We start from the raw sequence: 27,028 nt of genomic DNA, 5'->3' as shown, positions 1-27,028 counted from the left end.
CCTCCTTGGCTTTGCGCTCTTCTGTTCCTCGGCAACCAGGCTGCCAAGCCTCTGCTGGCTGGAACTTCCTTTCCTTCCCTCCCTCTTGGTCTCTTCTTCCTTCCCTCCCTCTCCCATTGTCCCTTTCTTCCTTTCCTTCGCCTCCCTCTTTGTCCCTACTTCCCTTCCTCTCTCCCCTTGTCCCTTCCCTTCCTTCCTTCTTTTCCTTTTCCTCCCTCTTTGTCCCTCCTTCATTGTCTCTTTCCCCTTGTCCCTTCCGTTCTTCCTTCCTTCCCTCTTGTCCAGGATTGGGGCGAACCTCTACAGCTGATCCGCGCTTTTGCAGAGCAGCCAAGAAGCAGGTCAGCTGTAACAACTCTCCTTGGCTCCTGCCCAGAAAACTTGCTCGAGCTTTGCTAGAAAACATGCCACTTGCTAATTTAGCAGAAGCGCGAATCAGCTGTAGCCCAGCGCTGATCCTGGGGCTTCTGCTAACTTAGCAAGCAGCATGTTTTCTGGCGAAGTGAGCAAATGAGCTGGGCAGAGCTCTCCTCTGCCTCTGGCAGCCTGTCCCCCTCCCCTTGTCCCTTCCTGGGCACGGAGGGGGGGGAGGAAGGAAGGGACAAAGAGGGAGGGAAGGAAGAGACAATGAGAGAGGGAATGAAAGAAGGAACAATGGAAGGGAGAGAAGGAAGGAAAGAAGGGACTAAGAGGGAGGGGAAGGAAAGGAAGGAAAGAAGTGACAATGGGAAAGGGAGGGAAGGAGGAAGAGACTAAGGGAGGTGAAGGAAAGGAAGGAAGGAAGGAAGGAAGGAAGGAAGGAAGGAAGGAAGGAAGGAAGGAAGGAAGGAAGGTGTTATGTCCTGAGCCTGTGCAAGCAGGCTCGGGGCATTGCAAATGGTCCCGGGCAGGTGCAAGTTGCCCAGGACCAGACAGGCTGTCGCCAGTACTTGTGCGCATGCGCAAGTGCTGGCGCGCCAAAAGTTGCAGATTGACCCAGGGATGGTCTATATAAGAGGCCACGAGTTTTGGGCGTTGCCGGTGTCTTCTAACTGTAAAGTTGAACTAAGAATAAAGAGTTCCTGAGAACTACAACTGCTTCTCGTGTCTTGCCATTTCGCGAAGGATGCAACACTGGTGACGAAGGTGGGATCACCTTACATCGAAGAAGAAAAGGTGTAAGCTTACCCGAGTGAGTCCTGAGCGGCAGGAATGGCGTTGACTCGGCAGCTACCCGCCAATCCAGCGTGCATTCAGGGGTAGGCTGGCTGATAGACCCTTCCTTCTACAAAAATGGCAAAGATTGGAAGGCTTTCGGAATTCGATGTCTCACATCCAGAGAGGTGGGAGTCCTACGTAGCCAGGGTGGAAAACTACCTCAAGGTGAACCAAGTAAGGGAAGATAGTTTAAACGCTGCCACCCTGCTGTGCGTTTGCAGTCAAGACGCTTTTGAAATCGCTGAGAACCTTGCAGCACCTGTTCCTCTAGATTCTGTCAGCTACGCAGATCTAAAAAAGCTACTGAAGGAGCACTTCCAGCCCAAGATGTCTGTCATCGCGTGGCGCCACACCTTCGAGCAGAGAGATCAACGACCCGGAGAATCGGCCAAGGAGTACATTACCGCATTGAGGAAGGCCGCCAAACATTGCGAGTTCAAGGACCTCGAAGAACGACTGAGGGACAGATTTGTATGCGGACTAAGGCATAGAGAGTTACAACAGAGACTTTTTGCCAAGGAGGACTTGTCTTTCCAAGATGCCTTGAGAGAGGTCACCGCAGAAGAAGCAGCGGGTGGCGCCATCAAGAACATGCGGCCGATCAGGAACAGTCCAGATGCTGCATCCGTGCACCAGGAAGAAGTCCAAAGAAACTCTGAGGAGGATCCTGACGAGGAAGTGGACCGTCTCCAACCCACAAAGGAAGGGAAACAAAAAGGAAGCTCTTCAGCGCTCCCCAAGTGCATCGGCTGTGGAGGTCGCCACAAGAGAACCGACTGCAAGTTCCGCTCCGCTATCTGCAGGGCGTGCGGAAAACAAGGACACATTGCAGCTGTGTGCCTGGGCCGTCAGAAGGTACAACCTCAGGAAGAATTGCGCCTGAAAGGTACCGGAGTCCCAGCCAGAATAGGGTGGGGTTTTGCGCTTCACGAAGAAGCATCTATAGGACAGGCACACACAAGCCCATTAAGAAAAAGCTGTCACTCAAGGTGAAGCTACAAGGGGTTCCATTAACTATGGAACTGGACACGGGGTCTGCACTTTCAATCATTTCTATGCATACATTTAGGAAGATTTGTTCCGGCAGCAGAATCCAGGCCAAGCTGAGGCCTTCTGACATTGTGCTAACAGACTTTCAAAACTCCAGAGTGTGTGTTAAGGGGGAGGCCACCCTTAACGTGCAATATAAGGATTTTGAGGGTCCACTAGACCTATTAGTAGTAGGGGGTGAACGAACGAGTCTCATAGGACTCGATTGGTTTGAGGCCTTGGGGATACACATCACAGGGCTCAACAGCCTACAAACACTCGACCTACAGGAAGTCTGCAAAGAATTTGCAGATGTTTTCAGCCCCCAGCTGGGCACATTCAAAGGGCCCCCTGTGTCATTAAAGCTAGACCCCACTATCACTCCCATTAGAATTAAAGCAAGAAGGGTCCCTTTTGCTTTAAAGAGTAAAATTGACACTGAGTTGGATAAACTGATCCAACAAGGAATTCTAGAACCTGTTGACTCCAGTCCCTGGGAGACCCCCATTGTCACGCCTCTCAAGGCAAATGGGGACATTCGCATCTGCGCTGATTACAAATGCACTCTGAATAAGGCATTTCAGCAACATGCCTATCCTGTTCCTGTGGTCAGTCATATTCTGGCCTCCCTCAAGGGGGGGCGTGTTTTTGCAAAGCTTGACCTAGCTCAAGCATATCAACAGCTGCCTGTTGATGATGATGCTGCTATAGCTCAGACCATTGTGACCCACAGAGGGGCTTTCAAGGTAAAGAGGCTACAATTTGGAGTAAATGTCGCTCCTGGGATTTTCCAAAGCGTAATGGAAAACACACTACGGGGTATACCAGGGGTTTGCCCCTACTTTGATGATGTCTTAATTGCAGGAGACTCCACACACAATTTAGCTGAAAGGCTGAGGGCTGTCCTGTCAAGGTTCAGGAAAACAGGCCTCAAACTTAAAAAGGACAAATGCAAAATTGGGGTGCCTTCTACTGATTTCCTGGGGTTCAAAATTGATGCTGCTGGGATTCACCCTGCTGAACCCAACTAAAAGCTATTATGCATGCCCCTAGGCCAAAGTCTAAGGCCGAACTACAGGCCTTTCTGGGCCTTCTGAATTTCTACAATTCCTTTCTTCCACATAAGGCTAGTGTAGCTGAGCCTCTTCACAGGCTATTAGATAGACAGGCAGTGTGGCAGTGGTCACAAACACATCAGGCAAGTTTCAATGAGGTCAAGGCCTTACTTACTTCTAACAGTGTACTTGCACATTTCAATGAATCCCTTCCTGTGTGCATCGCTTGTGATGCTTCCCCTTATGGGGTAGGAGCTGTACTGAGCCACCTCAGGTCTGATGGAACTCAGGTTCCTGTTGCATATTACTCTAGAACATTGTCTTCTGCTGAGCGTAATTATGCTCAAATAGACAGGGAGGCCTTAGCCGTTGTTGCTGGGATTAAAAAATTCCATGATTTTTTTATATGGTAGGCATTTCACGGTCTTCACTGACCATAAGCCTTTGCTGGGACTGTTTACCACACGTAAGCAAACCCCCCAAATCATCTCCCCCAGGATGCTCAGGTGGTCTATCTTTTTGTCTGCATATGATTTTTCCCTACTTCACAAGCCTGGGAAGGAAATGGGCCATGCTGATGGCCTCAGTAGATTACCCCTGCCGGTGATAGAAGCTGACCCCGCGCCAGCCATCAATCTTCTTTCTATCCAAGCCTTGCCCGAGTCCCCTCTGAATGCCAGGGATGTAGCTGCTGAATCAGGCACAGATCACGCACTTTCACGTGTCCTTTCTTGGGTTTTGTCTGGATGGCCTGAGCACTGTCCTGGTCCTGAGTTTCAGAGTTTCTGGTCAAAAAGGAACGAGTTGTCCACCTCTCAGGGTTGTCTGCTTTGGGGAAGCAGAGTTGTCATTCCCACCTCAATGAGGACTAGGGTCTTAGGTTCCCTCCACGAGGGTCATCCTGGCATTGTACGAATGAAGGCTCTTGTGCACAGCCGTTTGTGGTGGCCGGGCCTAGACAAAGACATTGAAGCTAAGGTGCACGCATGCCACCTTTGTCAACGCTCGCGCCCTGAAATGCCCCAAGCTCCTGTACATAGATGGGAGGAAACACAGTCTCCATGGTCTAGGGTGCACATTGACTACGCTGGGCCCTTTCAGGGTCAATTCTTCTTGGTCCTCGTTGACAGCCATTCAAAATGGCTTGAGGTTGTACCTGTCTCATCCACCACCACTGCAAAGACCATTCAGGTACTGAGGGGGATTTTTGCTGTACATGGGCTCCCAGACATCATTGTGTCTGACAACGGCCCACAATTCACTTCCTCTGAATTTCAAGCTTTCTTGCAGGCTAACCTGATTCGTCATGCCACCTCTGCACCTTTCCACCCGTCCACCAACGGTATGGCTGAACGCATGGTTTGCATCACCAAGGACGCTTTGAAGAAACTGACCTACGGAGACTGGCATCACAGGTTGGCTGACTTCCTCCTTTCTTATCGCACCACACCGTCCACTTCTACAGGGAGAAGCCCAGCTGAACTTCGTTGGGGGCGCAAACTGACTACCAAGCTTGACCGGTTGCATCCGGACAGACTGCCTCCTTCTGTCTCTCACCCCAGGGCACCTAGGCAACTACTTGTGGGTGCCCTGGTTTGGACTCGTAATTACGGGCCTGGTCATACATGGGTCCAGACAGCCTCCTGACAGGTCTTGGACGGACCTAGGAGGTTCTACAGGAACGCCCGACAGTGATAGCCACTTAGAAGGGCCAGAGAGCCTACAGCTAGGCGGGACAACCAGGTTACACAGAGAAAGAAGCCCTGGCCTGACGAGCCCAGTGGGCAAGCAAGCAGGCCAGGCAGTGGAGCACAGCCCTTGGGAACCACCAAGGCAAAATAAGGGGGACAGGCACGCATCACCCCTCAGTCAAAGGGTACTTGGCAAGTACCCAGAACTTAGGAGGTCACAGAGAGCAAGGAAATCTCCTAAGTATTTGGAGGATTTTGTAACTCTCTTGGCAAAACAGAGCTAGTAGAAAAGTAGAGCACTGAGGCTGATGGAAAACGGGGAATACCTGGTATTGGGGAGCATGGCACTACACTAAAGAAATGAGTTATGTGTTATTATGGTATGGGGAATAGTTTTAGCCCAGGGGGAAGGGGTGTTATGTTTGCATTGCAAACGGTCCCGGGCAGGTGCAAGTTGCCCGGGACCAGACAGGCTGTCGCCAGTACTTGTGCGCATGCGCAAGTGCTGGCGCGCCAAAAGTTGCAGATTGACCCGGGGATGGCCTATATAAGAGGCCAGGAGTTTTGGGCGTTGCCGGTGTCTTCTAACTGTAAAGCTGAACTAAGAATAAAGAGGTCCTGAGAACTACAACTGCTTCTCATGTCTTGCCATTTCGCGAAGGACGCAACAGAAGGGACAATGGGAGAGAGGGAGGGAAGGAGGAAGAGACTAAGGGAGGGGAAGGAAAGGAAGGAAGGAAGGAAGGGAAGGAAGGAAGGAAGGAAGGAAGGAAGGGACAATGAGAGAGAGAGAGGGAAGGAGGAAGAGACTAAGGGAGGGGAAGGAAAGGAAGGAAGGAAGGGAAGGAAGGAAGGAAGGAAGGAAGGGACAATGAGAGAGGGTGTGAAGGAGGAAGAGACTAAGTTGAAGGAAAGGAAGGAAAGAAGGAAGGGACAAGGGGAGAGAGGGAGGGAAGGAGGAAGAGACTAAGGGAGGTGAAGGAAAGGAAGAAAAGAAGGAAGGAAGGGACAAGAGGAAGGAAGGCAGGCAGGCACCCACCCCAGTCCCATCCCAGAGACCCACAGATTCCCCCCCACAGGCACTCTGCAACCTGAGTGATCAGCTGGCCACGCCCCCTGGCCATTGATCACGTGACCCTGGGACACTGTGAACGTCATAAGTATGAATCAGTTGTCAAGCATCCGAATGTAAATCATATGACCCTAGGGATGCTGCAACAATCATAAGTGTGAAAAATGATCATAATTCGCTTTTTCAGTGCTGTTGTAACTTCAGTCACTAAGCAAATTTTTGTAAGCAGAGGACTACTTATACTTTCCCATTTTTTTTCTCTCTTTTTTTGGTCAAGTTTTTGATACCCCCCCCCCCGGCCAGCTGGATGGGGGGGTGGGGTCACCACAACATGCGGAACTGTATTAAAGGGTCGCAGCATTAGGAAGGTTGAGAACCACTGTCTTAAAGGCTTTCCACAGAACATTTATTTTGTCTTTTTGAAGATGGGTCCAGCTTTTTTTCTGCCCCTATCTTTTAAAGCAAGGGTGTCCAAACTTTTGACTTGCCTAGGCCACAGAGAGTGAAGAGGAATTGTCTTAGGCCACATATAAAATATAAATTATAATTAAAGTATATAAAATATTGCTCAAAGTCACACAATAATGTTAAAAGTTTATAATCATGTGGGTCTGCATTACTACCTATCCAGGGTCACCTGCGGTCCATAGGCCTTGGGTTGAACACACCTGTTTTAAAGTCTCTACAGTTGTTTTTTTTTAACAAAATGATAAAATTTAGGTAGACTTATTCACTGTATATAAAGTTTAGTACTTTGAAAAGTTCTGTGATTTATCATTTTAAAATTATTTTAACATTGCTGTGGGAATTCTGAATTACATCTCCACTCCAGAACTTGTCAACCTGTCATTAGGTTGGCAAGTTTTGTGTTTTTCTGTGTGCATGTTCATGTGTGTATGAAAATTGAATACGGAAAAATAGACAAGCACTCTGGTTAACAATGAAATCTAAACTTACTCTTCTTTATAATATATTATGATTAATATGATTTATTTAAATCCTATAGAATTAATGAATCTATTCTAGATAGGACTAAATTGTGAATTTCACCCTAGTAGAATAATAAAGATTGAATTTTTGTGATGGCATTTATATTCCTCAATAAATTTGTTCTAGTTGTTTTTTTTTAAGCTATGTAGAATTAAATTTGAAAGAATTTCTATGAGGCATAGGCAAAAAAAGTAAAATGAATGAATGTTGGAAATTTGCCATAAAAAATAAAAGCTCAGATAATTATATAGTAAGGATTGAATATAAGCCAATATAAAAATGCAACATTATAGGGGTAAAGATTAAGAGAATCAAGTTAAAATGAAAAGCTACTCACTGAAAGTGTATTTAGCTGGGGAAAACAAAGTTATCTAATTCATACATTCCACTAAGCTATGGTCTGTTTAATTATAGTTTATTATATCACCATTGGGTAGGATCGCCAAATATGCTGAACCATCAACTTGGTTTAAAAATTACAATGGGCAGGCTCGCATAATAAACTCTGTCAAAACCAATCAAACCACATTATGCCTTGCTGTGATATATGAACCCAGTACATGCATTAAGAACTAAATGCTTATTTAAGAGTTATATATTTAAACAAACTCATTTTACGAGTAGAAAAACAGTTCTACCTCCTATGACATTAATTATTGTATATATAAGCTTGTTCATTTTGTAATTGTTTCTCTAGCAGTAGTCTCAATCTCAAGTCTTCTGTATGTTACAGGAACCAAGATATAGTTTCTAAAAAAAGAGAGTTCATGGATTTGGGGGGGGGGCAATACTTTTACAATGAAGGCAGATGTTCCCTGATGTCTGTTTGAAAAGTTTTTAAAACTATCTTAATAGGGAGTTCTATAGACACAAGCCTGGAGTGGAACAGGCATATTATATCACTAGCTATTTACCTCTTTAATAACTTACAAGCTTTCTGAGATGCAAGAAGAATGCTGGCCAATGGTGCTTTCTTTGTAGGGAATTTCAAGAATGGAGTGGTGGGTTCCCTCCCTTCGACCATATGCCACTAGCTATAGGAAGGAAAGAATGGCCCTGGCAGACAATACCTAGGAATCAAAAGGCAGAGGCCAAACCTGCACCAGCTGAAAATAGTCGATATGTGCCAGGATGAGCCCACCGAAGAGTCATTTGAGTGACACCAATTGCACTCATAGCAAAACGGTGATGTATTTTTGCCTGCATAGAGGGAAAAACACCAGACTAACTAAGGACCACTTGAAGCAGCTTGAGGTACAGGTTGGGAAGACGATATCATGAGGACATGGCAGAAAAAGAAAAAAAGAGATTTCTGGGCCATGTTTAAGCTGGGCTAGATGTAACTGGAGAAAGGGCCCTGGTTTTGCCCATTCAAATATAACAGAAATCTTTCTGTAACAGAACAAAACTTGTCCTATTTACTAAAAAACCCAACAGAAACATTTTAAAAGCACCCTAGCCCTTTCTTATTTTTGTTCCTTAGCAACTGATAATCAGGCATATTGTCTCTGAACATGAAAGAAGCATGCAGTTTGATTATTTAAAGGTTATGCTTAAAATCAAGAACCAGGGTAAAGAAGATGTTGGATTTCAATGAGAAAAGTCAAGATGAAGTCCAGTTTCAAGTCACTGGATAGCTTTTCGCCAGTCAACTTACCTCCCCAGGTTGTTGCTGGCAAAATAAGGGGAACTCCACTAAATATGCTGCTGTGAGTTTCCAGACAAAAGGTAATTTATATACAATACAGTAATATTTAATAAAATATTTTATTGGTTGCTGCAGTTTAGGGGAAAAAATAATTTCACTATTAATTTAGCTAACTTTAAAGTGTTGTGTTGATGTATTTGATTTTAAATCTCATGAGAAATAAGCTTATTGTTTCGTATATACTGTACAAAATCTGAATAGATATGTTTGTAGTATGATATATAAGAGATTTAAACATAAATATAGAGAAGTAATTTAATAAAGGATTAAATATCTGGAGTCCGGCAGAAAGAAAAGTTTGTGGAAGTGTGGAATTTAAGATGTTCTCAGGTATCAGATTCATTGAGAAGTGATGTCTACTGAATTCAGTAGAGAACAGAATTATACGGTTAATTATATCACATGATTCATAAAACAATTGTAAAAATTCCGCTCTCATTTGTCAAATTATATATATTTAACTGCATAACTGTCGATTCATAGCATCACTGTGATAAGTCATATTTTTGCACTAGAGATGTGTATTTATGAATCCAATGCCTGCATAAATAGAGAACAGGACTTGCAACATTTGCAAAGCTGGGTCAGAGCCCAAGAAGATAAAAGTAGATATTGCTTTGAATATGTTTTTAAAATCATGTTGAAAACTAAATGAAAGATGCAATTTTAACCCAAACCTAATTTCTCAAAAATATAATGATATTTGATAATATTAATGATTGTTAAGTAGTAAATAATTGGAGTTTGTCTGTTTGCTGTAATGGTTAAGCTAAGGTGACCAACTTTTTTACAAAGAAAAGGAGGACACAAATAAATTGAAGAAAAAAAAATATCGTAAATAAAAGAAACATTTTATTCATTGGAACAATAATACAGAATACACTATAATATGATAAATGCATAATAAAAAACATTTGTAACAATATTTTATATTGTAATTATGCTTACATGCTGCGCCCCCGCCTGCAGCCGCCCCGCCAGCACTGCTGCCCCGCCGTTTAGAGTGGGACCCGTGGCTCCCAAAGCACCAGCTGCGCCAGCTCCGGCCCCGGGGGACAGCCCGCTGTCGACACACCCCACTTGCAGCCGCCCCGCCAGCACCACCACCCACCCTGCGCAACCCCATGTAGAGCAGGCCCCATGGCTCCCACAGCATGGAAGGCATCCGGCCATCGCCGCCCCTCACACCCCCGCCTGCAGCAGCCCCGCCACCCCTGCCTCTTGTGCCCACAGCCATTATTGCCCTAGCAGGGCTGAAGATCAAGAGAAAGTTACCATGGCGTCACCGCTCCAGTCTCCTCCAGGTATCTTCGGGACTAACTAGGAGATGGTGTAGTTGGGTAGCAGGGAGGGATGCAAAGTTACTGCCAATTCGCCTTCGCTGCAGACAACTTACATGTGCAAAGTTTGCCGGCCGGGTGTTTTGGCGTACTCAGCAGCAATTGCTATTGGCTTTCAAAAGCCAATAGGAGTAGCATAGCTCATGCAAAAGTTGAAAAAAAACCATCAAATAAAGGTGACGCAACGCCGTTCTGAGCATTCTATGAGAAAAAAAAAAGCCCTGCAGATTAGTCTTCAAATATCGAAAAGGAGGACATGTAGGAGGACACTTTTTGAGGGAGGACAGAACTCACAAAAGGAGGACTGTCCTCCCTAAAGGAGGACAGTTGGTCACCTTAGTAAGCACTTGGCTAGAAACCGTGAATTCTAGTCCTGCCTTAGGTACAAAACCAGCTAGGGCAATGGTCGCCAACCTTTTGGGCACCAGAGATTGGTTCAATGGAAAACAATTTTTTCCACAGACCAGAGTAATGGTGGTTTCTTGCACTACCTAGGTCCTGCACATGCTCAGATGAAGCTTAACTTGCTTATGCTGCCCGGTTGTACACACACACACACACACAAAACACACACAAAATCCCAGCCTGGGTAGTTAAGTCTCCGCTGTTACAGTATTGTTGTTGTTGTTGTTAATTGCGAAGTCGTGTCCGACCCATCGCGACCCCATGGACAATGTTCCTCCAGGTCTTCCTGTCCTCTATCATCTTCTGGAGTGCATTTAAGTTCACACCTACTGCTTCAGTGACTCCATCCATCCATCTCATTCTCTGTCGTCCCCTTCTTCTATTGCCCTCAATCTTTCCCAGCATTAGGCCTTCTCCAGTGAGTCCTTCCTTCTCATTAGGTGGCCAAAGTATTTGAGTTTCAACTTCAGGATCTGGCCTTCTAAAGAGCAGTCGGGGTTGATCTCTTCTAGGACTGACCGGTTTGAACGCCTTGCAGTCCAAGGGACTCGCAGGAGTCTTCTCCAGCACCATAGTTCAAAGGCCTCAATTCTTTGGCGCTCAGCCTTTCTTATGGTCCAACTTTCACAGCCATACATTGCAACTGGGAAAACCATGGCCTGGACTGTACGCACTTTTGTTTGCAGGGTGATGTCTCTGCTTTTTAGTATGCTGTCTAGATTTGCCATAGCTTTCCTCCCCAGGAGCAAGCGTCTTTTAATTTCTTGGCTGCAGTCCCCATCTGAGGTGATCTTGGAGCCCAGAAAAATAAAATCTGCCACTACCTCCATTTCTTCCCCATCTATTTGCCAGGAATTGAGAGGGCCGGATGCCATGATTTTGGTTTTCTTAATGTTGAGTTTCAAGCCACCTTTTGCACTTTCTTTCTTCACCCACATCAAGAAGCTTTTTAGTTCCTCTTCACTTTCTGCCATTAGAGTGGTATCATCTGCATATCTTAGGTTGTTGATATTTCTCCCGGCAATCTTAATTCCAAATTTTGATTCATCTAGCTCTGCCTTTCTCATGATGTGCTCTGCATATAAGTTAAATAGGCAGGGCGACAGTATACAGCCTTGCCGGACTCCTTTTCCAATTTTTAACCAATCAGTGGTTCCGTGTCCAGTTCTCACTGTTGCTTCTTGACCCGCATATAGGTTTCTCAAGAGACAAATGAGATGGTCTGGTACTCCCATCTCTTTAAGAACTTGCAACAATTTGTTGTGATCCACACAATCAAAGGCTTTAGCATAGTCAATGAAGCAGAAGTAGATGTTTTTCTGGAACTCCCTAGCTTTCTCCATGATCCAGCGTATGTTGGCAATTTGATCTCTAGTTCCTCTGCCTCTTCGAAATCCTGCCTGTACTTCTGGTAGTTCTCGATCCACATACTGCTGGAGTCTAGCTTGTAGGATTTTAAGCATAACTTTACTAGCATGTGAAATGAGTGCAATGGTGCGATAGTTTGAACATTCTTTGGCATTGCCTTTCTTTGGAATTGGAATGTAAACTGACCTTTTCCAATCCTGTGGCCACTGTTGAGTTTTCCAAATTTGCTGGCAATTGAGTGTAGCACTTTTACTGCATCGTCTTTTAAGATTTTGAATAGCTCAGCTGGAATACTGTCACCTCCACTAGCTTTGTTGTTGCTCAGATTTTCTAAGGCCCATTTCACTTCACATTCTAGGATGTCTGGTTCGAGGTCAGTGACCATCTCATTGTGGTTATCTGGGATGTTAAGCTCATTCTTGTATAGTTCTTCTGTGTAGTTTTGCCATCTCTTCTTAATCTCTTCTGCCTCTGTTAGGTCTCTGCCATTTTGGTCCTTTATCATGCCCATCTTTGCATGAAACTTTCCCTTCATATCTCCAATTTTCTTGAAGAGATCTCTGGTCCTCCCTATTCTGTTGTTTTCTTCTATTTCTTTGCACTGTTCATTTAAGAAGGCATTCTTATCTCTTCTAGCTATTCTCTGAATTCTGCATTCAATTGGGTGTATTATGCCTCTGCTATTCTTTGCCTGAAATAGATAAATGTAGAAGCCATAGAATTAAATAAACATATGCTAGAATAATTATTTCAGTTTCAAAAATGTCTCAAGATTCTCCATTTTTACTCCCAAGTAAGTGAGCAGAGCCGCCTCTAACGTCCTTAGCTGAAAAATGTGAACATCGTTCATTCTTTCTCCCAAACCTCTGGCAGTGGTTCTGCTGGATTCAATGATTTTGCATTGCAGATGTGACATCGGTATGCATTTATGATTACAGTGTTTGTTAGCAAACTTTGTGCATGTGTGTAATGATGAAAATAGCGGGTGGAGGTGGGTGGGTCGGCTTTTGATATTTTTTTTTTCTAGCGAGCGCTATTAATCGGCTGTTGACAACGAACCAGAAGTAGAAGGAACAAAAACAAGTTGCTGGCCCTTTAAATTTCTGAGGGAGGGCCCAAGGATCTGTAGGATGACATCAGTGGGTTTGGCCGTGAGATTCAATGGAAACTCAATGAGCGAGCGCTCCGGCTGTACACTGGGAGAGAGAGGCTGAAGGGGAAGGAGGGAGGCGGTTGAGCAGGCAGAGCACGGAGAAAGAGGAAGCGGCGGTAGCAGCGCAGCACTGGCTTCGGCGATCAGCCTCCCTTCCCAATCCTCCGTCATCCTCCCCCCCCGGCTTTCCCTCCCCCCTGACAGCCCCCGGAGCAGCAGCGGTAGGAAGGCTCCTTCTAGGCGGGGTAAGTATTGAGGGGCTCCGGGCAAGTTTTGAGGTGCAAATCCGGGGGGAAAGGCGGCCCCACCGCCTCTTTGTTTTTTTTTTTTTTTGTTGTTGAGAGAGGAGGGATTAGGCGGGGGAGGGGAACGGCGCTTACCCACAGCGCTGCGGCCGTCGTCCGGGGGAGGGAGGTGAGTCTAATCGACTGGGGGGGGGGGAAGATGTTTGTTTTGTTTTCGGATTTTTGGATGAAGACAAAGGATCGTAGGCACCCCCTCCCGCGCCTGGATTTCAGGATGGGTTCCCCTTCTCTTTCTCTCGCTTGTCCCTTCTTATAGGTAGAAAGAGACCCGATCCTTTCCTTCTCAGTTGATTTACCGGGGAGGGGGGAGTTGAGATCGCCATCGTGATCAATTTGGGGGAAGAGGAAGGGGGACTATTGTTTTTCTTCCATTCTGCTTCCACATCTGGTGATTTCCAAATAACCAGCACTGAGGCGGGTGTCTCCCCCACTTTTTCAACCTCATCTGTGCTTTTTATTAAAGGGGAGAACCAGTTAGTAATCAGCATTGTGTTCCTAAAAGTGCTGCCTTTGGCAAATAGGGTGTGTGTGTGTGTGTGTGGTGAGGGGAGATGTTATTGTAAATAGCCATCTCCTTTTGTGCACAGACAAGGCTGGGTATTGGGGAGGGGGATAGCAAGGGAGCTTCCGTCTCTCCTTCAACATTTCTTCTAAAATATTGCTGCTTAGTGGCTCAGAGCCTTGCAATAAGATTGTACAGTCTAGCAAATATAAGTTTTGTGGTATTTCTCATCGATTGCTGCCCTGTTTTCCCCCCTCCCCCTTTCAATCATTTTGGCTCTGAGCATATAAATATAATACGAACATTATTTAATTCTAAGTTGTGCCTATAGCTAAGTGAGATGGCCTTATCAATTTTTAAATTTCTCCTTTTAATGTTTGGATTCATTGTGTGGTTGATCTGTTGCCTTTAGCTCCTTTTTGATAACAGTTCAGAGGGAGTCGGAGAGGAGCAAGGATCTTTGTTCTGGCACATTAAGATTTTTTTTAAAAAGATGGCATGGTATTTATCATTTCTCCTCCATTACAGTTGAAGCTGTATAAAACCTGCCTATATAAAAACCTGCCTTCCATACTTCTAATCTAGTAGCATTATTTATATATTAAGTTAGTTCTCATCCAGTTTTGGCAGTAGTAATCTTATTTGTAATTTTTACTCCCAGCAAATCAGGCAAGGCTAATGTGGAGGTACTTTAATTTACAATCATTGTTTGAAAGTGTGGGTGGATTGCTTACCTGTAGATTCAGCACAATAGTAAGATGTGTGGGGCCTGTGTATATATGGGAATGAAGAACGTAATTGTTTATGTAATATGATTTATATTTATATAATTCATGAGGTTGTGTGTGCTGGAGGTGGTTTTCTGAGTAACAGAAAAAAGGGGATAGTTGTATATTATAAACATCTATACATGCAGAGTATATGCTTTGTTAAGTTGATGGGTGGAGAGATGAACCCAGAAGATTGAATTCTTCATTAGATTGGCTGTTTCATTTTGGAAAAAGCAGACATAACTTTTTTTAAAAAAAAACTCAAATTGTATCTGAGATTGGAAGCAATCTATTAATGAATGGAGTGGGAACAAATTTTTCCAGTTTTGACTGACTGTTCTTAGATTTCCCCATGATCTGTGCTTGCTGCCTTCGTAAGCCCTTTTCCTAAGACTGTCTTATTGTTGTTACAATCCAAAGCACTCTTACTAGAAAGTAAGTCTATATTATATGGGGAAGTACTTGGGATTCTTTCTGACAGATGATAAGAAATGCTTGTGAACTCTCAGCTCCTTCCTAATTCATTAGTGGTTCTCTTAAATATAAAACTGTTTTTTTTTTTAAAAAAAAACAGTTTGGAGGTGATTTGGCTGGAAATGCTCCTCTAAAACTGTATTACATAACCCACATCTAAATGTTAATACTTTTCCAAGAAGTTGCATGGTCATACTAGCTGAAAAAATGTGGTGGCTGGATGGGCTTCCAGTGACCTGAACCATGATTTCCTGTATGTTATGGGTTGCAGTATGATCAGCCACTGGACTCTGTCTTCTTTACCCCTGGATGATGCTTTCAGTAATAATGGTAGGGAAATCTTGAAAATTTTGGAGAACAGACATTTCCTGCGTAACTTGAGTTAGGTACTGTTCTTTCCAGTTTTTATGCTAATTGTATGATAGTTTTAGGAGTGTAACTTGGATGCGTCAAAAAATGTATAGATTATGATCAGTCCATATGGGAAGGAGGAGAAAATGCTTGGTCTTTTTTGATTATTAGGCTTGGATGGGCTTCATCAAACAAAATTACCTCCTTGTCTTAACATTTGCCCCTTCCAAGCAACTTACTCCACAATAGCAAAAAATGCATTAATCAACATGCATTACATAAATTAACTGTACGGCAGCATCCTCTAAAAGGAGCCATGGTCTCTCCTTCCCTCCTTCAGACAGATCCATATTACTTGAACAGGGAGAAGGCACAAGATGGTGGCCATCAGGGAATATTGCTGGGGAGCCTCCAGGAGTCCATTTGGTATAGGCCTATGCAAAGAGATTGCTCCTGCCATATGCACCAGAGGTGGTAAAGCTCAGATTTGGCTGGAACTCATGTTAATGAGTATGCTTGGGAAAAAACCTACTGTCAAATTTTTAGAAGCATATGGATTTATGACCCAAACTAAGTTGTAAATAATGTGGCAAAATGCAGTGAAGGATTTTGACCTGTTTATGGGAAGGAATAGTTGTACGGTAGAAGATGTGTATATTTGGGGAACCAATTTCTATATCTCCCATCCCTTCTTGGTCTCATCTGATGATTGGGAATGACTCTGGAGGACCCGTCACTGTTGCCATATAAGTATACTAGAATGATTTTTCTGAAATGGGCTAGCCTCTTGAATTATTAGGTTCTCTTTTATGAAATTTATGCCAGAAATTATCACGATCATCAGTACGTGCACTTACAGTATAAATCAGTTTCATGAATTTCTATGAGGTTTGCTTCAATAAAAAAGATGGTGGCTGACTGTGGCTTGGATTTAAACTTACTTTGGGGACTGGGTTGTATTCTTACTCTTATTTTTTATTCTTTTTTCCACAAGTTGTCGAAGAGATATTAGGCCGCTAATAGCTAAACTGAAATTTTAAATGTCTTTAAATGACTTACAGGTCAGGAAACTGAGTCTACATATCTTATATGAAAGAGTTTCCAAAGAGAAAGGCACTATATCCAACGATTGAAATACTTTTTATAGAGATCATTTAAGAATGAACTTGGATCTTTTTCGTATGCACTCTTCTAACTTTATCCTGCCTGTCTTTTGCTTTATTTCCAGTGCATCTGAATCATGGAGCTTCGAGTGGGAAACAAGTATCGGCTGGGACGAAAAATTGGTAGTGGGTCCTTTGGAGACATTTATTTGGGTGAGTTTCTCATTACCCTAGAAATGTTATCTCAAGCTAAGGAACTCTGGTATCCTGGAGAAAGGAATGTACGCTGCTGCTCTTTCAGAGTTATTTTCTGTTAACATAAATAAGAGCAGAGTAGACCAAAACCCTTGTTCCTGCTGGTTTCCACCTTGCCATCTGATGTTGATGCAGTTAGATGTTGAATAGTTTGGAGTACACATGCTTTATAATTGTAAAATCATTCTGACTCGTTTGTAGCAACTTGATAAGAAAACTCCCCTTTATTAATAGTCTATATTAAAAGCTTTTTCTGGATAGCTAATATTGATTGTTTCTTATAAAACATGTTCTTAGTCTGAGGCTTATAATAGGGATTTTTAAAGGGGGATGAGATAGAAAAAGTTTGGGACATTTGGCCATTCACAGTGTAGGAGCTGTTGATTATACCAGGGGTAGGCAACCGTGGCTCTTTTATGACTCGTGGACTTCAACTCCCAGAATTCCTGAGCCAGCACAGCTGGCTCAGGAATTCTGGGAGTTGAAGTCCACGAGTCATAAAAGAGCCACGGTTGCCTACCCCTGGATTATACCATCTGGCATATAACCAAAGAATAGTACATTTGGAATTGGTGGTTGCTACCCCGGTAGCAGCTTAGTTGCAGACTGATTTGAGAAATTATTTGTCTCATGTAGTTTTGACTGCTTGCTCAGCATGATATAGAACCAGAGGAAGGAATCTGGATATTTAGGGCATGTTTACTTCCTGCGTTGTCTTGTCTGAAAGGGAGATGGAACAAGAGGCTTTTGTACTCGTATGGATTTACCTTAAATAACTTATATTAGAGCCTTGCCCATCTATTTTAAAAAACATGTGAATCTTTCAATAAAGTCTGACTAATCTTTATTCTTTATGCTGCTGAAGTTAATAAAGTTTTTTAAGTATGGTTCTCTCTGTGTTGGACTATATTTTTTGTTAGCATGGTGGTGATGCTTTTCAGAGATTAATTGATTGATTAATTCAAAATATTTGGAGAGTACCAGGTTAAAGAAAGCTGCAGACTTAACATTGAAAGTGCTACCTATGGAGTGTTCAGTAACACGATGCCTCTTTGCATGTTATTGGCTTTCCCTCCAGCCACACTGTATCATGTTGCAGTGCTTCCTGGCATTGTTACAAGATTCTTCACCTTTACTGTTTTTTGAAGTTGTTCAGTATGGCAGCTTTTGGTTATTTCCTTCTCAACTGACCCATCCTTTTTTTGTACGTAAATCATGTTACATTTTGTTGAGCTAGTTTTATACTCAGTAGAGCTTTTAAAAGGCTGTTACATGACATTTTAGACAGTAAAGACAGGCTTTATTAGTATGTTGCTTTTTGTCTGCACATTAACCTATCTCTTAGACATACCATAGTTTGTTGATTCTGAAAAGGAATACTTCTTTATAAACTTAATGGAAATCAAAGCATCTTTCTCAGTAATCAATATATAAAAGAGCCGAGGTGGCGCAGCAGTTAGAGTGCAGTACTGCAGGCCACTTTAGCTGACTGTATTCAGCAGGTCAGCGGTTCAAATTTCACCGGCTCAAGGTTGACTCAGCCTTCCATCCTTCCGGGGTAGGTAAAATGAGGACCCAGACGATGCAGGCCACTTTAGCTGACTGTATTCAGCAGGTCAGCGGTTCAAATTTCACCGGCTCAAGGTTGACTCAGCCTTCCATCCTTCCGGGGTAGGTAAAATGAGGACCCAGATTGTTGGGGGCGATGTAAATATATATATACATTGCTTACTGGTGTACACCGCTTAGAGAGTGCTTGCACTTAAAGCGGTATATAAGTCTCATAAATAAATAAATAAATATAACATATTGAGCTATTTTGACTAAGTTGGATAGACGTTTATGTGTGAGGAGCCTGTTAAAACATATACATCTGCTGAACTTTCTTTCCATTTCTTAATTTCTAACTTCTATTTGTCTAAAAATCTATGTCAGGTAGGTTATCTTCTGTCTCAAAGGCCCCGTTCATTTCTTCTGCCACCAGGCATGCCATGGTACAATAGTGATCCATTAAATATGTGTCCCTCTCTCTCTGCAAGTTTTATTTTTGTTAATCTGTTCTTATTTTTGAATGACTCTGTGAAGCATTTTGTGAAAGCACTTTGATTGAAGCCTATGCACTGGAAATGATGGGTGAGGACTAGGACTTTCTCTGGGTTTGTCCCATCCCTATGGCAGCACTGACCTACTATAAAAACTGGTCCTGAAGTGGCTTTTATAGCAAACTTTTGCAAGTTAAAAAACTTTAAAATATTACTAATTGAATTATGAATTGTGTTTTTTTACTGTGAGAATACAGTAAAATCTCAGTTTTTTACTGACCTTTATTCAGCAAACTTCCAACTGGGACCAAAATTTAGTTCAAACTTCATCCTCAAATTGAAACTATCTAGGTAATTAATGTTTAAGTGGTTTGTATCAATTCAAATCCTTTGCATAATTAATACAATTAAATAATCAGAGAGATGATATAAACTGGCACAAATTATGTAAATTGGTTCAATTAAATACATTTGAATTTGCTGGACACTTTTCCCCTCCAATTGGTCTGTAAATTTACTAAATCACATAAGCACTTCAATAAATACAGTACTATAGACATTAGCAAAGGCGGTATGTTTTTCTTCATTGCCAGGAGGAAATTTCTGTTTTCAAGCTACTTGTGTACAGTATATACAATGCTGATTCCAGTTGATTTCCTCTAAAAGGAAATCATGGTTTTCTGCTCCTAGTTCCATGATTTTCTTTCCAAAGTTCGTGGTGGTGTGGTGGTTAGTAATGTCATTTAAGTCAGAGTTCCCCAACCTTTCCACCTTAGCGGCCTGGCCCTGGGGCGTAAAGGTGGCAGGTGCACGTGTGCACAGCTCCATTGGTGCGAGTGACAGATGTGAGCCTTCCACTCACGTGAGTGGACCTTCAAGCATGTGAGCAGAGGGTGCTTGCGCTCACATTCAAAGCTCCAATTGCACGAGTGGATCACTTGAGAGTGGGATGCTTGTGCTCATGTGCAAAGCTCTCCTTGCGCGAACAGAGGGCTCAGGTACCTTAAGTGAGTGGAGCTTCATTCACAAGGACCCACCTCTTGCACAAGTGGAGCTTCACACACATGCACTTGCCCGACACTCATTGGCTTGGTTTCAAACAGGACATGGCCTGGTAGTGGCCAGGTTGGGGACCCCTGATTTAAGTAATGTAACTTAAATGACTTACTGCCCCTTTTTTGATAAAAGCTCAGCTTTACTGTGTATGTTAATTAATACATGGCTGTATTGATGTAAGGTTTGTATCATACAGGATACAGAACTACATGGTGACCATTGGGACAATAAATGCAGTGGTTGTGTTATTGCTTCCACCGTGGTTGTATCAGGCATCAGGTGGATGCTGCTTTTTTGAATTTATAGCTAAAGAAGGGTATACTATACTGTGCAGCAATCAAGAATAGTGCTACACACTCCATTTCAGTATAAGAAGCTGAGTTTAGACAAAAGTTGAATACTTATTGCTGATAGTTTAAAATTATTTTATTTACTGCAGTTTTGTATTTCAGTAACCAAAGTGCTATGGGCAACTCAAAATAAAACTCACAAAGCTGTCTACATGACGTGTGATGAGGTCGACTTCAACTCCTATAATTCTCAACAGTGAACATTTTGGATGTGCAGTTCTATGAGTTGGAGTCTATAGCTGGGGAATGCTAAAGCTGGGAAACTATTTTATGCCCCCACATTATAAGATGTCTCTTTGATAGGAAATGTTATAAATTTCTATTTAAACACAGAGTTTCTTGTTAATATTTGTTGAGGAAAATTTAAGTGGAAATCTAGATGCTGGCTAGTTTGTGAATTCAAAAGAACATCTCAGAATAAATCAGTGGCAAGCAGTTAACATACCATGCTAAGAAAACTGCAGAAATATCTCAATATAAGTTTGCAGGGGTGAAGACAAATATGCTTTATTTAGGTCTTTATTTTGGTTTATTTTAGATTCAGTCTCAGTTACCCAATTGTATGTTTGAAGAATGTAAAGGATACTGGTTTTCTGAAGAACAGTGAGTTCTGGAAGGCTCCAAATATCAATATTTGTATAGACAGGTTTAAGTTTTCCAAATTCAGATTCATCCAGTAATTACTTCAGCTTCCTCCTGATCTGATTATGGGATAACTGAAAAAACATTTTCTTGCTGTAAACTTGCTTTTTGCTATTCTCATTTTGTGTTTCTTTTGTACAAAAAATGTCTTCTCAAACATATTTCATGAAATAAGTACTTAGATGTACCAGAACATAAATGTTCCACTACAAAGTGTTTGAAAGAGGGCATGGAGTCAAATAATTGGTTGATTAGCATCTGCACAATCTGGATACTTGTATTATTTAGCCTGTGTTCTCAGTATTCCAATCTGGATCTCTGATTCTGATTTATGTGAGTTAACCTGGGTCATACCTTTTTCTGGGAAAGAATGCCTGGATGGTTGACTGGTGAGACTGGCCTCCATTGAGCGGGACATCTCCTAAGTCTCTCTTGAATTCTCTGATTCTATTGTTGAATGGCTTTTGTAAACAAATGTCTGGAATGTGGAGGCTTTGCTTTCAGTGGTGAGGTTTGTTTGGTTTTAGGCTCAACTGAGCAGTACTGGTGGGACTAATAGGACCGAGGAGGTGGTAGTGGTTATATAGTTCTCAGAACAGAATCTGATGCAGCATGGGAAAAACAGTGTTGGATCAAAGGAAGAATTTAATAGGAGTTTTTAATTCTGCATTAACGTCATCATTATGGAGGCCTAGGTTGTTCCTCCACAAAGCTGTTTTTAAAAAGACAATGAGCCAAAGGCAGCTTAGCAGTGCATGCGGGTGATATCTGCTTGGACAGTTCCTGATTGCTTGTATCTTCTTCAGGCAGAGGATCCATTGCCTTTGTTTCTTGGCCTGTTAATTCTGCCTCTATGCCTGACTTCACCCATCTGTTCTAGTCCTCCCTTTCATTTGCCATTCAGTAACACAAAATGATGGGGGGGGGGGTGGAGAAGGAGAAATGTCATAGCTCTGTTATGGAACACTAGTAGATATTTATGTGACTGCTTACTTGTCTGTGCATCTGCAATGGTGAGACACACCATTTTTACTTACATTGGTGATATCTTAACATTGTCAACTTCAACATGCACATGGATTTGGTTGGGTATGCATATCTTTGAAACAAACAGGTTCTGGAGAAAGCCCCCACACATGAATGAGGTGAGGTAAATGCTGGATAGAATTTTTTTTAATCATTTCCAAATCTCTCAGATCACTAATCAAAAATTCAGGAACATTTGCATCTTCTAAACAGGAACATTTTCTCATGTGTCTCAAGCTACTGCATGGTGTTACATCTAGTCTTAAAAGCCATTTACCTGCCTTATGTAACACAATATAGATTTCGGTTGAGAAAGCAGCATGAGGTCTGTGAATACTGTATACCAAAGATGCTACTTTACATGTCTGGAGAACCACAGGTCTGGGATAGGACAGAAGGGGTGAAGTTTGTGGTGAGACAGTGCAAGCTAATATAAGGGTGAGGAGGAGGCTAGAAAGGACTCATTGAAGTACTTTGTGTTATGCATAAGTTTTGGACTTAAGCCTTATGGACTTTATTAGTGCACTCGGTAGAAATTTTGTAACAGGCCAGAAAGGTTTATGGGTTGGCTGTTGCAAAAAAAAAAAAAAGGAAAAGCCATCTCTTCTGCATTTGATATTTTTGTCAGAAACAAAACGACTATATATTGTGCCAAAGTTGTACTATTTTAAATAAAGAATATAGTTGAACTCAACTTCTAGTACCTGTATTATGGACATGGCCAATTTCAAAAAGTGAAGCATGGTTGGACCTAGTTTGCATCTGAATTAGAGACTATTGGGTAGAGTAGATTGAGAAGGTCTAAAAAGCATTCTAGAAGAAGGCAGTGGCAAACCGTTTACAGACTGGCTAATATGGATGTCTCCCCAAGTTACCAGAAGTTATGTTTAGTAAGGGGGAACAGTTTTATTTGCAACTGCAATGCATTTAATTTATAGTACAAACTAAAAAGTGTTGCCTCTGAAGTCTCACATACGCAAGCTGTAAATCTTTACTATTGTTTATTTAACCATGCCCCAATTAATTTCCAAAATCCAACTGCAATCAGAAATAGTTTCTGAAGAACATCCAAGTTAAATAGCATTTGTCCAACTTGTATTACAATCAGTTCATTCTCCAGCATGAGGATGGAGAATCCACGAATGGGTTTAGACTGTCTTCCTGCCCAATTAGACTAAGTCTGACAAAGTAGCCATGCCTCCTGCTGGGTCCTGTGCTTCCCAGACACGACCCAAGCACAACCGTGTCCTGCTGGGCTGAAGACTAAGTTGTGTCCTGCTGGGCTGAAGACTAAGTTGTGTCCTGCTGGGCTGAAGACTAAGTTGTGTCTGGGAAGCACAGGACCTACCAGGAGGCGTGGCTACTTTGTCAGACTTAGTCTAATTGGGCAGGAAGACAGTCTAAACCCATTCGTGGATTCTCCATCCTCATGCTGAGAAAAGGCGTTCAGGTAAGACAACGTCCCGTTTTTTAATATTAATCATTGTGTTGCAGAAAGTCATTGTTTTAACATTTAATCTCCAAATTTGGATCATTTTTGATAAAAGCTACTTTAAAAAAGTTTTGACTGAAATTGAAATAATTTTTCTTCATTTGACTTAATGATTAAATACCATGAACAATATTTAATTACGAGAGCATCAGATTTCTGTTTTAAGTGCTTATGAAATCAGTGTGGGCATGGATTTTATATTTTATTGACATGTAAATGGATCATCCGACTTCCAGGATCAGTCCAGCCTAACCAGCTAATCTGGGATGCTGGATCATGCCTCTTGAATTAAAGTGATTTATGCAGGAACATTACATTTTTAGATGGTGGAGAAGGAAGTTAAGACATGCCCAGTATAGAAAAGGGCTGAGGCAAGTAGAAGACAATGGGAATATGGGCATACTTAGGCATCACTGCTAAATTTGCAGGATGATAGATGAGTTGTATGTACAAATTTCTACATGAATGACTTACCTAAAAATTATAGGGTGTATAACCTCATTGTAAAAGCAGTACAGTACTCAATTGTAAAGTAATCTATTTTAGCAACTGTATCTGCATCCTTACTTTACAAATACATCAAAAACTATTGATGGCAAAGTTTAAAATTTAAAATCATTGATTTAGTGCTTTGCTTAATAGTTTAAATGTCTTTAAAAGTTCAGTAGCAAATGATGAGAAGGACATCTGCAAGAGACAGCAGATAATATTAGGTTGGATGTTAATGTAAAGATGGCATGCTCCTTCATACAGTTGTGAGGCCTCCAACCAAAACTCCATCTCTCTCACTATTATTGATGTATTAATTGGTACCTTCAGAGTTCATATACTTTTATCACTTGTGGGATTCCAAGGCCATTCACAAAAATAACTACTGCTGTTCTAAATGGGTGCCATTTTTCCGTGAGTCTGCAGACAGTGGGGATGAAACAGTGACTCAGATATCAGTCGTGGTATACTTGCAGCTTCCCTCCCCCTGGCCAGTCTGATTGGGGTTGTAGCTCTAAAGCTGAGTGACAACATGACTTAAATGTCAGCATTAACTTTGGTTTGCTGATGATTTTAGCAGATGCAGTCAGAGCCTAGCTGATGGGAATAGGACTGTGGAGCGAAGCAGAAGCTCCCAAAGGAAAGGAGTAGATGCAGAGAAATAGCCGGCAGTGTAACACCTATCTTCCCCACAGTAATGTTGAGCCTGATAGATAATGGCTGACTGTCTAGAAACGGAAATAGAAGTTGTGTAAGTACATGTTCTGTCTTATTTTTAAAAAAGGATTAAGATGGAAGATCACAGTAATTAATATACACCTAGCCTTCAGGGCAGTGATTAAAATGGAATATCATAGCACCCCAGAATAAAGTTCAGTCTTGGGTCAGTGATATGCTTCTTCATATGTGGGTGTTCCCTCCCCTTTTGCTCTGGGATTGCATCACTGCATTTGTTCAGAGATTTGCTTCTGTTCCTAATTTTTTTTTAATGTCAGAGCTAAAGTTGCAATGTCTTGATCTTTCTTCCATTACAGAGTAAATACCGTATATGCCGGCGTATTAGGTGACCCAGCATATAAGACGACCCCCGTCTTTATCGCCGAGTCGCCTTCCTAGAACGTCGTCTTATATGCCGGAAACTACCAGTATTTCCGGCATATAAGACGACTCGGCATATAAGACGACCCCCGTCTTTGGCGCCGAGTTTAGCGCTTCCGGAAGTCGTCTTATACGCCGGCATATATGGTACTACTTCAGGAGCAGTTGCAAAAGGCTCGTTTTTGTTGTTATGCTGATTTCTTTTTATAATTTAAGCTTTGTAAGAATATCTGACTTTGTCCACCAATCTGCAGAAAAATACAGAAGTCTCAACTCATTTACCATTTGCCAGTTATTTATTTATTTCTGAAAGGGAGTTTCTGAAGTTTAATCCTTTCTTACTTTTAGGTGCAATATGTATTATAGTGTTTATACATATTCAGGCACTGAATAGATACCCTTTAGATTTGTTGGACTGCACTCCCACAATTTTGAGTTTGTGCAATAGTGGGATCTCTAATCCTGTCCATCTGGCAGGAAACACATAGTTGTCTGCAACCTCACATAAGATGTTAGAACAAGGTTGGCAAACATACCCCTCCTTAATGTTGTAAGACTATGCCTTCAGTCCTGGATCATAGATTATATACTTAAGTGTAGCTAGTGGGAATTGTAGTCCAACAATATATGATGTTCATAAGTTCTTTGGCCCTGCTAAATGGTATATTTGGGATAGAGGGAAGTATCCTGTGATTTCAGCATCATCCCCATGCATAGCACATTCTAGATATATTCCAGAATCCTGATGTGTATTTAGTTATGTGTTTAGCTGCACAATAGGATTGATACATGTGAATTAGGGATTCTGAATTAATATTCTGCAACTAGCTGAACTCAGATAGACAATGACTAGGATAATGATGACGAAATCATAAGTACATTTTTATTGGAAATAAAAATAAATTTAAAAAACCCCTTATGGTACTTTTGTGTTCATTGGAAGTTTTATTCCAATCTTTTTCTCTCTGCTCTTTACTTAGCTTTTACAACACTAAGGGCGAGATTTTGGAATACCTGAGAATGTAGTAGAATTTCTAGAAGTGCCACCTGTTGTATTATTACAGTAATTAAGGAAATAAAAAAGGTGCATAGGGAATTTTAAAAACAAGTTTTTCAAAACAATCATTTTTAGACAGCACTGAAGACTTAAAATTGTGGTAATGCATATCTTGAACTAAAAAAAAAAAAGCATGAACCTGGGAACCCAGATTCATTCAACTGATTGAATGAAAAAGAGCTGGTTTTTTTTTTTTTTTTTTTTTTTGTTGCTGTTCTTGAGAAATAAACTATATTTGGAAATCCTTTGGTGGTGCTTCTCATTCCAGCAAGCATGCCTCCCTTCTAAACGGAGCATAGTAATCATATGTCTTAACTGGTACAGTGTTATGGAGCAGGACAAGAACAGTCTGTATTGTTAATACTACATGGCCCGATGATCACATGTCATGGTTGCTGTACAACAGGTATGCTACCTCTTGACCAATTGAGGCAGAGGGCGAAGGACTCGCTCTGTTTACCTGAGAGATGTCACCCAGCAAAGACTGGGACTATGATTATGTGACAGCTTCATATTCTCTAGTTATTTGGTTTGATGGCATCACTGGGAAAAAAAATGGTGAAAACTATAGCTCTGCGATGCAGAAATGGCCAACAATGAATGAATAGCGCACTGAGGTTTCCTCTGCTTATTCAGCATGTTGATAACATTCAGTTTGTTAATGTGGCATTATTGTCATATTGAAATTAAAAACGGCACTGGGAAAATAACCTCTGCCTTTCTCACAGATTGTTCAGTCTGCTGACTGGGAGATAATGGATGCCTTCAACATAGAATATTGAAAGGGTACTTTACTGGTTGCTACAAATACCACAGAAGAAGGACTGCGTTTTGATAGCTCAGTGGGCACTGTCTGCATTCTTTGATGCCTTTCGTAGGGAAGTTTCTAATTTTTGTGTAGCTGTGGTATTTTAAAGATTCATGAACTGCTGTGTGCTGTTCTACTAAACTAAGAATGTTTTTGCTGCACCAAAGATTTGTTGTTGGGTTTGTAGCTGTGTAGGACTA

General features: G+C 42.0%; 1 protein-coding gene across 3 annotated transcripts in view; it reads left to right on the top strand.

The window, feature by feature from the left end:
• The window catches only part of LOC120304634 (casein kinase I), a 64,825-nt gene that overhangs the window by 10,767 nt on the left and 27,030 nt on the right, over nucleotides 1-27,028 (top strand). Inside the window, exons 1-2 of one of the 3 annotated variants that reach the window (XM_039335457.1) lie at nucleotides 13,044-13,253; nucleotides 16,639-16,726. In XM_039335457.1, coding sequence (XP_039191391.1) covers nucleotides 16,651-16,726 — 76 coding nt within the window. In that variant the 5' untranslated portion in view covers nucleotides 13,044-13,253; nucleotides 16,639-16,650. Of the gene's footprint in view, nucleotides 1-13,043; nucleotides 13,254-13,547; nucleotides 13,570-16,638; nucleotides 16,727-27,028 lie in introns of those variants that run through there. The other 2 variants (XM_039335459.1, XM_039335458.1) reach the window with 2 other exon arrangements.

Source organism: Crotalus tigris, unplaced genomic scaffold (assembly GCF_016545835.1).
Source record: "Crotalus tigris isolate CLP2741 ecotype Arizona unplaced genomic scaffold, ASM1654583v1 scf7180000017644.4837335, whole genome shotgun sequence".
Taxonomy (NCBI): Eukaryota; Metazoa; Chordata; class Lepidosauria; order Squamata; family Viperidae; genus Crotalus; species Crotalus tigris.
The sequence above is the reverse complement of the archived record's forward strand: the minus strand, read 5'-3'. Positions and strand labels throughout refer to the sequence as shown.